Source organism: Pogonomyrmex barbatus, unplaced genomic scaffold (genome assembly GCF_055798465.1).
Source record: "Pogonomyrmex barbatus isolate J1 unplaced genomic scaffold, ASM5579846v1 scaffold3, whole genome shotgun sequence".
Taxonomy (NCBI): Eukaryota; Metazoa; Arthropoda; class Insecta; order Hymenoptera; family Formicidae; genus Pogonomyrmex; species Pogonomyrmex barbatus.
The window spans coordinates 19832691-19843439 of record NW_028297127.1 but is presented as its reverse complement, the minus strand read 5'-3'; the positions used below and the strand labels follow the sequence as shown (position 1 = coordinate 19843439).

Sequence of the window (10749 nt, the reverse complement as noted above, 5' to 3'; positions counted from 1 at the left end):
TTCATATATTGTATATTCATAAGTTGCTTTTATTTGATAATTATTTATAAGGTCTTCTCTGATAAAGGATAGATATCATTCAATCGTCTTAAAACTGTCTATTAAAAAATGTGTTTTAATCATAATTAAAATGGCAGCGTTTTTCAATGATTTCCATAATTGAAACTATTCCGTCAACGATTGCACTCGTCAATATCGAATATCCATTTGTGACAGTCCCGAAAAAAATTAAGATCACAAGGAATGGTTTTACTGTTCACAATTATTAGATAATTAGAATAACTACTCTTTTGATGCAAAGATTATTTCTTTTTTTTCGGAGCGAATTCTAAACCTCTTATATAGTTCTTTTTTATCTGGTATTTTTCTGCAAATAATAAACAACAAAGTTAGAATTTTCGTTACCGTAAAATATTAAAGTAAACATTAAAATTAAAGCAAGTCACCTGTGAGTAATTTGTATACGTATAAAATTTGATTCCCCTGAACAAGAACACTAGGTGTCTTTTTGCCAGGATCATCGGTGATTGTCGCACTTGCGCCAATACTTTGGCATTCTTTGCTGAATTCTTTCGGATTGATTCCGAACGTTTCCAAGTTGTTCACTAACGTTACCTGCAATTTGCACAGGTCAAACGTATACGTCATCGGAATAACAAATAATTGTAGTATTTTTTCTCTTTTGAATCGTTTTTACCTTTTTTCCACCCGATCGCACCGTTACCCTCATATCGATTGGTTCCAGTTTTCCTGTATGCAACAATGTATTCCCTGCGAGAGTAACTTCGTGCATGTGCGTCATACGTCCGATAAATTTGTTTATTCCGTCTTCCATCGTCACTGTCTCCTGATGAGCCTTGGTTCGCATGATTCCCGCCAATTGGGGATTCAACTTTAAAGTCCTGCAAAATTAGTCGCTGTCAGTATATAGAAAAAAAAGTGCGAAATTAAGTTTATACATATAAGACAGATCGTCGTCTTACTTTCCGTTTTGCAAATCCTCCGCTTTCACGTACTCAGTAAAACATTTTCTGATTTCGGCTCTTTTCATCACGTCGCCTTTTCTGCAATCATCACCATGCATTCGATGTAAAGTGAATACAGTGAATATGCACGTACATTATGGTGCAACATTCAGCGATTTTTGTCATCATCATATAGAAAATCATCTTTTCTGCAATTACGTTGCGTCGCGATAAATGGCATCATTCGGCAACTGCCGTGTTTATTATACTTACTCATAACCGAATTTTGACAGAACTGGTAAAACATCGGCGGTTACTCGATAGCATTCCGATACGACAGCGCTATTCGAAACCATTGGTTCAGCCGCAACCGGTTCTTCGGTAATGATTAATTTCTTCACTAACGGATGATCAAACTGAAATAAATAAAAAAAAAAATATTTTACAGTCACATGCTTTTTAATTGAAGAACATATTTCCAAAACTATGAAGTGTTTTAATATAATATTTAATTTTTAAGAATATGAGTCTGAGATAATTTGGAAATATGATTCTTGATTGTAAAAAACAGATCCCTAAATCAGATATTACCTTGATGGATAGTAAAGTCTCAACACCTTTTGTGATGGATGTATTGATTATTCCTTTGGCTTTCATTTCCGATAGGAAAACCGATAGCTTTTTGTATCGAGATTTCTTCACATCGACGTTTTTACCCGGCGGACAAGCGGCTAACAGATGATTTTTGAAAAAATTGGACGACAACATTGGCAAATCGCTAGATTTCACCGTCATTTTGCATGCTTTCAAAAAACAATATTCCAATAGCCTATCCATCTCTTGAATTGGGTCAAGTACTTCTGGTTCAACTGTGTTTGAATTTTGTACATCTTCAGTTTCCACTTCTTCTGTATGTTCCTAAATATTACAAAAACGATCAATTTATCTTTTCCATTTCAGATGTCAAGAGAATTTTTGATATGTCTACCTTAGAAACGACTTTGTCTTTGATTACATCACATGAATTCTCGCCAATATCTAGCTCTTCTAACTTATTTGACAATATTTCGGTTTGATTCATAATCGTTTCTTGATTGATTGATTCGACATTTTCCAATGTATTTGTGGAACCATCGATATTTGGTGGACCCAAATCAGGTCTCAGGGGTGGTTTGCCTAATTGACAGAGCATGTCACCGATGACATGAAAGACCTCCACGCACTTCCCATGTCCAGCTGCCAAATACATGTCCTCGCTGGAAAGTGCAGTAACACCAACAGCGATTGCAGCCTGCCAAAAAAAAGAAACACTCTCTTTCTTTTATCAAAATTTTCATATGTGGCCATATAAAAAGATAAAATACAAAAGATTCAAACCTTATTATTCTCGGTATTGATTGATACTGGAGTACCCTTTGGCCGTTTACCAAAACTATAAAGAGTCACAGGTTCCTTCAAAATTAATCCAGGTAACATGAGATCTGCGCCACTCGCCAATTTAGGTATAAGTGCTGTATGCATAGTAAAGGAGTGTAACAAATATGGATGGTGCCATAATGTAAAAATCGTGGGAAACAGCAGAGTGTCCCGTGAATCTAGTTGAAAGAACATAGGTATTTTGGCGACACAATATACTTTGCCTATGTATCCATTATATGTCATTATTTTCATAATGCTGATAGATTCCTTCTTGGGCAACAGCAATTGAATCTCCTCGTCTGAAAGATTCGGGTACGCCGCCAACACTTCCTCACATAACTTTTTTCTGAAAGGGACAACAATAATTAATTAGCTCTCTTCTTAGCATATATACAAATATATAATAAATCAAATATACTGTAAAAATATAAATCACACCCAAGACGTCCGATTAGTTAGATTTGCAAATTCTCTTTGATTTTTTATTATTCTATTATTTGCACAGGTGAGTGAAAAAGACGCTGGAGAAAAAAAGAAATGAAATTTGACAGATGAGTACGGAGCATATAACCTGGAGCTAGAACCCGGCGTCAAGAACCAACGTGACGTCAGAAAAATTTCACGAACCTTTCAGTTCCCTTCAGCTGATAATTGGACTTGATTTTGAACGGTTTAATAAACATTTTGAACAGGAGAAATTCTCGATGAACAAGCGCGTATGACGTTAAAACCTAACCCTGATGTCCCATACGGTACCGCATCCTTATTTGTCCCCCGTTGGAAGATCCTGCGCTGCGCATGACGTTCCATGGAAGCGCTGCCAACATCACAAACATCGACGACAGGAAGATTATCTCTCATCGGTCTGATGAAAATATTGATCTCGAATCTCGGAGTGGCGACCTCGATCAGGGGGTCAATCATTTTTCACTTTTCATTTTTCATTTTTTATTTTTCATTTTTTACACCTTGACATTTCACGTGAAACTTTTCACGTACAGCGATTATGTATGTAGCTTGGATGCGTAGAAAGTGAAATCATGAAACATAGTTTCATAGGTTTTATAGCTAATGAAAATTATTTTATTGGTACAGTATTATATACATCTTTTAATAACAATTGTATATATACTACGTACACTTAATCCTAACGCAGCCCTAATCTTCTCTAATTCCAAAGCATATTTATTAATTCCCTAGATTTCCGCCTTTCCGCCACCAAGGTACATAGCGAAAAAGTCACGTGAAAAATTTCACATTTTCATGTTTGAGGAAGCTATATGATCCCGCAAAATCGTACATGATCGTAAGTTCACGTGAAACTTTTCACTTTTCACATTTTCGCCCTAGGGGAAAAGTTATATGATCGACCCCAAGAACCATCTGTCTTTTCTAATTGTATGTTTTCTTTTCATAATTCTGTGCTTGAAATGAAATATTTGGAAGATTTTAGAGAAAAGAAGAGGAAAAAGAAAATATATAATCGAAAAGAAATTTCATTATCATGCTCTCTTGCTCCATTCTTTTTCCTTATTTTTCACTCGCTCTCTTTCTTTCTCTCTCTCTCTCTCTCTTCTTTCTTGCATTGAAAGAAAAATGTAGAATCAAACAGATTCCTTGAACTTTGATCGAACTTCAATTAAATTTAATCGATGATTCAGCCAGCAGGGAATTGTTTTCAAAAGCGAATCTTTAAGTTTATAATCAAAGTGTCCTGCAATTTAATCTTCCTACATGTTAAACAACAAAGAATTAATTTTATTTCACATTAGCAAAATAATATAGGCAGTAAGCTATTTGACAGGTTAATCACCGATAAAAATCGCTCTTACGTCCATTTCTGTCCAACGTCTAATTTTGATCTCGAGTCTCTTTATCTGTTTCTCAGAATTAAAAAACGACAAAAAATTAAATTAAACCCAGATTAAAAAATAGAAATAAGAGAGTTATATTTCTCTTCAGGCACACGGACACGCGAGGAAGTGCAGCTAAAAGAGCAGGCCCCCTTCAGCTTCTCCCCGCCTGACCAATCCCAATCCCATTCGCCGCGCGTTATGTCCTCTTACGGCACGTGCGAGTAGTACGGCAAAGTGTGCGCCGCGAGGTCGACATAACCTCAAAGGCGTGTCATTATGCATAATCGAGCCGCGACGGGCGGCCTGCGAGCGTTTTGAGGTCGTCGCCGACGGGACCGCGCGCGCGCGTCGTCGTCTCGCTGTTTATTTAATTGTAAGGAAAAAGGGGGAAGAAGACATGGCGATCGCCAACGTCTTACTGCGGTTGGACATCAGATTCACTGGAATTAGAGTGAGTTTTTCCGTCATTTTTTCGCTTTTCTTTCCCTTTCGACTTTTCACGCGGATCCGTCTGAATCTGCCCGCGCCGTATTCCCTTATTATTTGATTTGGCTATCGGTCTCATTTCATTCTTTTCCTTTTCTTCTCCTTTCTCGATATCACGAAACACGCATTTCCATCACTGTGCGTTATTATTGTTGTATAATTTACATAATACTCTTTCACAATTTCGTCATTGTGTGATGCATTATTTTTAGTTTTATGTATGCAACATGTATCGATGAAGGTGTAACGCTTAGAGAGAATGTTATTGGAGGTCACATTTGCTTTCCTTTCGCCGACTCATTTGACGTCGATCTTATCGTCGACACTGATAAATGACAATTTATCTTAATGAGTATTGATGAGAAATCCTTGTACAAAATTCTTAGTTTTTACAGATTATTTTTATTGGTTTTTTTTCTGTATAAAAGTTACAATATTTATTGTAATTTTATTATTGTTAAATAATTGATTCATTATATCATTTTAATATAATTTTCATGAAATTATATTTTAGTTTTATGATTTTTTTTAAATACATATCTTTGTACAATAAAATTTATAAAATTTATTTAATGTTTATAAAATTAATTTGTTGATATATTAAAATATTAATCATATATATTTTTTTCTTTTAAAATGAAAACACTTTCGTATTCTATATTCATATTAAAATTTGATTTTATTTTTTATAGTCTATAAAACTAAGCGATTATTTGTATGAATTTTGAATAATATGGATTTTTTTGTTTACAGCATTTAAGTACAAAGCCAAAATTTGGTTTACTTTTTGATATTGATGGCGTCATAATACGTGGAAAACAAATACTACCACCAGTAAAAGAGTCTTTCAAACGGCTTCAAGGGGATAATGGAAAATTTCGGGTTCCTACATTATTTGTCACCAACAGTGGAAATTCGTTGCGCAAACAGAAGGCAGCAGAACTATCAAAATGGATAGACATTAAAGTCACAGAATCGCAAGTTGTTCTAGCTCACTCACCATTGCAGATGTTTGATTATCTTCACAATAAACAAGTTCTCATATCGGGTCAAGGTCCAGTAACAGATATAGCTCGAGAATTGGGTTTCAAGAAGACGACAACTATAGAGGAATTAGTAAAAAACTTTCCATGTCTGGATTATATAAATGTGAAGAAAAGAAATCCAATCTGTGGCCCGGTTGATCCAAATTTCCCGCAAATTGAGGGGCTTTTACTCTTAAGTGAACCGATAAATTGGGAAACATCATTGCAATTAATGGTAGATCTTTTAGTTACCAATGGGATGCCCACAGGATTGCCTGCTGTTATTCCATACCCGCACATTCCAGTGTTGGCATGCAACATGGATTTGCTATGGGCATCAGAAGCACCAATTCCTCGATATGGTCATGGTGCTTTCTTATTGTGTCTTGAAAACTTGTACAAGAAAGTTACAGGCAAAAACATGACGTATGCTGCTCTAGTCGGAAAACCTAGTGAAATTACATATTATCATGCCAATCAAATGCTCGTTAATCATGCTAGAAGCATTGGCATTGATAATATCGACACAATTTATGCTATTGGGTATGTAAAAGCGTTTACTAAATATATATTCATTTATTTTGTATAATGTAATATGAAATAATTTGCGTGTGATTTTTACAGAGACAATATCAATACTGATATTTTTGGCGCAAATCTATATGATAAGTATTTATCCCACTACGAATCTGGAGAGGGTACCAAGTCTCGAAGTCTAGAGAAACTTCTTGGGAAAAACATGAAGGAGCCTAACGCAAAGGCATGCATTAGTATTTTAGTCGAGACCGGCGTGCATCAGCGTGATTCCAAGTTTACACCTGAACACAGTCCTAGAGATTTTTTGCCGGTTGACGATGGCCTATGTAAACCGGCATTTATCGTAAAGGACGTGGGACAAGCTATTAATCTCACTTTTAAAGAAGAAAAGTTTGAATGATTTAGCGCATAATAGATAACTTTGGGATGTTGACATCCTTATATCATAAAAGAGAAAAAGAGAGTGTGTGACTGAAAGAGAGAGAGAGAGAGAAAAAGAGAAAGGAAATATGCAAGATAATATGAGTATTATAGCAAATAATCCTTTAGAAAATGTTAATCTTCATCATAGACGATGTTTCGCAATGGAGAAACAGAGAATAGCATAGGAGAGGCTATAATACATTATGAGAATATATATATTTAATTTACTCCCTTTTCAATCTTTCTGATTCTTTAAAACTGCCTACTTAATGAAAAAACAAACAGCAGGCTAATTCAGCAAATTATATCAATTACAGAAAGGATTACACTCAGAAACAAAATAAATTCAGATTAATTTATATTGTAGATAGAAAAAAAAAGATATTGCCATATTGTAAATATTGAGACGATAAATACATATACATATAAAAGGTTTTTAAGAATTCTACTATGTTTACAACTCAAATAACAGTTACTGGTTACGAAAATAATAGTTTGTTGTTGGCAACACGGTCCGGTACACGCTTCGGACATGATTTTAGTTATTTAATGCTGAAATTTTATTAAATGATCCGATATACTGTACGTAAATAATATATAATACGCGTTATTATAAACAATTATCACATTGTACGTAAATAATATAATACGCGTTATTAACAATTATATCATAGTTGCATAGTAAACTGAGCTGAATGTGTTTTGTCCGCAAAGTGCACTATGCTCTATGCCTCGTTTAGTCGAAAGCAATGCAAGATATACAAAGTGATATGTGTAACGTTTCTTAGTAAATAAATAGATTTTCAATTCGAAATTAAAATAAAATTCGCAGTCAATATACACTGCGAGCACTATACAAAAGTATAATCTATATTAAAAATTATATAGATTATATATTTCTAATATGTAATATGTATATATAAGTATATATATATATATATATATATATAGTCGGGTCTAGTCTTGAAATGCAGCTTGTTAATTGAATATGAATAATTAAAAAAAAATATAGAACGATTTTTCCTTTGTTGTTACAATAAGTCAAGATTGAAGGAAATTGTTGCCTTTTGTCACGGAAATAAGTCTACTAGTAAATAAATTTCAAACAGAGAGTCGACAAAAATTTATTCTGCTTACATTATTAATTTATCAAATCAAAGATTGCGTAATTGAAAGACATTTGTAAAATTTATGAAAAACATTTTTTGGAAGATCTTAATAAAGAATTCTGATGTCGTTCCTCAATTTTGAAGATCTGAAATCTAATTCTATAGAATAAATTTCTGTCTATCCTACTCGATTCATTTATTTCTTTTCTTGTAATATCTCGAAATGTGTAGATAATATTTTAGGAACAGATTTTTCAATATTTTGCTAAAATTAATCGATTTTAAACTGAAACGTTTACCCGTAAAGTGCCATTCGTGCGTGCTGAGACATCTTATGTATTATCGCATGAACCGACGACAAGCTAATCCGAAGGTGAAAGCGCACATTTATATTTTGTACTATTTGCTCTTACATAGCGCAATTTTGACACAACGATAAAATCAAATATAATCACTGACAACGCGTTAATGTCTGTCGAGACAAAGACTGACCAGTTAAATAGGCTTTAAATGAACATCGTGAACAAATCAACTTACCATTCATTCGCGACAATGAGTATCGTGCAACGGTCAAAGCTGCAACGATCACATGCCAATAAAAGTTCTGCCTCTGTCGCCAGCATCACTTAATAGTTAACGAAAGAAAGATACACTATACTAAATACACACACGCGTATCACGTATATAATTTTTAATGATCTAAAATTATTTTATGTATGTGTGTGTATGTGTATATATACACACACATACACATTTAGGCATAAATATATATTTAAAATTAATATATTTAGTTAAAATTTATATGTAATTATTTATATATTTTATATATTCACACGCACATACACAATATAGATATATATACTTTAGTATGGTGTATCTTTCTAATATCAAAGACAGTTATTATATGTGTAGAAAGTGTCGCGTTTTATCGAGGGCAATATCAATACTATATCGTCTAACTATATCAAATGTAGAACTCTCATGATGTAGCCTTGGACTTTTATGGAGCAAATTAGAATTTATTTTAATAAATCGCAGGTTCGTTTATTTTACCCATCGTCTTTGTGGTTTTCAAAGGAATAACCGGAATAATCGTAAAATGTTATTTTAAGCATACATCAAACCTTTGTCAAATTTCTAATTTCTTTGATTGATATTCACATCGCGTGGTCACATCGTGTATTTCACATCGCCTACCTTGTACGGTGTACATAATCTGTACACCGGCCTTGTCAGCGGCACATAATTGTTCATGTAATAAGCAACACACGACGATTGGGTCTCATGACCCTTGAGCTGAGCCACATCAAACGTTCGATTAAATAATTCGATTGCAATCAATTTGACAACGATTCGGATGGCCTGAGTAAGCTCATCCAACGTAAGGCCCGTTTTTTAACATGACGTCAATTATAAAAATTAAAAGTCACAATGATTCGACCAATTATCATAATGAAATTATTTCCACGAAATAATTTTAATTTTGTATTCACGCAATTTAGAAATAAGAGCAAAAAATGATATCAATAATGCTTATTAATTTATTATAACGAGCAGAAATGTTCGTTAAACATTATATGTTTTGTGAAGCGTTTCTTCATTTTTATATCCGCATATATCAGGAAAGTTTTTCAAAAAATTATTTTTAATACATCTTTCAGAAAGATAGGAAATATAAGTAATTTTATGAAGAATGGAACTTTCTATATTTTGAATTTTTAGTAGTCGTAATCGACTGTTCGACATTTATGTAGATTCGAGATTAAATTTACAAAAATTTTCGAAAAAATGTTTTGAGGCGCAAAGGATAATAGTGCTATCCTTTCATTTAATAGCTTTGTTAGTTTAGTTAATTAGAAACAGGTATCCGTACACGTGACCTACATTTTATTATTAACGGTATTTACACACTCTGACAGATTTTTAGCGTTCTAGATTGGAAGCTGCACTATGGAAGTATCGCAATATATCGTGTTTTGCATCGGGCGGAACTGGCACGATCAGCTAATCCTGATATGTTGATGTGAATCGGTATTACTTTCTAAACTGTGAACATAGCTCATCTTTATAAAAGCAGTGTGTATTCATTTTATAAGTTGTCAGTTGATTTTACCTTATCTAAATTTTCGATTTTATTGTACACAAATTGAAAATTCTTATTTTCTTACTTTATAATTATATTTAATTAATTCTAATTAGCTATTTTTATTATCTATTTATATTATAGCTAATTTTATTTAATCTTAATTTTTTATTATATTCTTAAATTGATCGGCGGTGACAAAATTCTGTCTTTTCTCGTTCGAATCTTAAATTAGATATAATTATTACCTTTCATAAAAATGTATGTTGTTCAGCCACATATATTTTCAAGATAATATGAAAAATTTAGTTTAACATTGTTTGAAATTTAGTTTGAAGTCTTTAGTTTAGTCTTACCGTCGAAGAATAGATAACGAATTCTTTACGACAATTGAGAAAGATATTACTTTGAATAATGAGTCATGCGCGCGAATTTCTATCGAAACTAGATAAAGCCGACTTGCGATAAATCTCTTTACAGCCTGCCGTTTTTTGCATACACTGCATAATTTATGAAAAGATTCCGTCTACTTGCGTAATGATGTATATAAATATCTATCAATAGGCGCGCGACCGCTCGAATGCACACGATGCGACAATTCCAGCGGACGGTGCTGGATTAGCAATTTAATAGCAAGGTCAATTACGTTAGCCTGAACTAATATATTAATGAACTCGTAAATTAGGTGACTGCCTGTATGCGATAAAAGGTGTGGGTGGCGACGCGTGTTTAAGATTAGGATTCGAAACTCCGATCCTGAGCTTAATGCTCAGCCGCGTTGCAGAAACGGAGACTTTCCTCGTCTTTTTTAAGAGAAATGGAAGTCAATCATTCACTTGATTATCA

General features: G+C 33.5%; 2 protein-coding genes across 2 annotated transcripts; one reads left to right on the top strand and one right to left on the bottom strand.

Annotated features, from left to right (window-relative positions):
* Window positions 1–8: 8 nt before the first annotated feature.
* eIF2D (eukaryotic translation initiation factor 2D) lies at window positions 9–3206 on the bottom strand. Its single transcript, XM_011633803.3, has 9 exons — window positions 3012–3206; window positions 2343–2730; window positions 1954–2256; window positions 1557–1883; window positions 1239–1381; window positions 984–1064; window positions 698–902; window positions 447–615; window positions 9–367 (listed from the first exon to the last, which is right to left on the bottom strand). The coding sequence occupies exons 1-9, from the start codon at window positions 3065–3067 to the stop codon at window positions 303–305; spliced, it is 1737 nt and encodes a 578-aa protein (XP_011632105.2). The 5' UTR covers window positions 3068–3206; the 3' UTR covers window positions 9–302.
* A 1221-nt stretch (window positions 3207–4427) lies between these two features.
* On the top strand, window positions 4428–8852 carry LOC105423869 (haloacid dehalogenase-like hydrolase domain-containing 5). Its single transcript, XM_089079667.1, has 3 exons — window positions 4428–4691; window positions 5480–6294; window positions 6376–8852. The coding sequence occupies exons 1-3, from the start codon at window positions 4638–4640 to the stop codon at window positions 6686–6688; spliced, it is 1182 nt and encodes a 393-aa protein (XP_088935793.1). The 5' UTR covers window positions 4428–4637; the 3' UTR covers window positions 6689–8852.
* Window positions 8853–10749: the final 1897 nt, after the last annotated feature.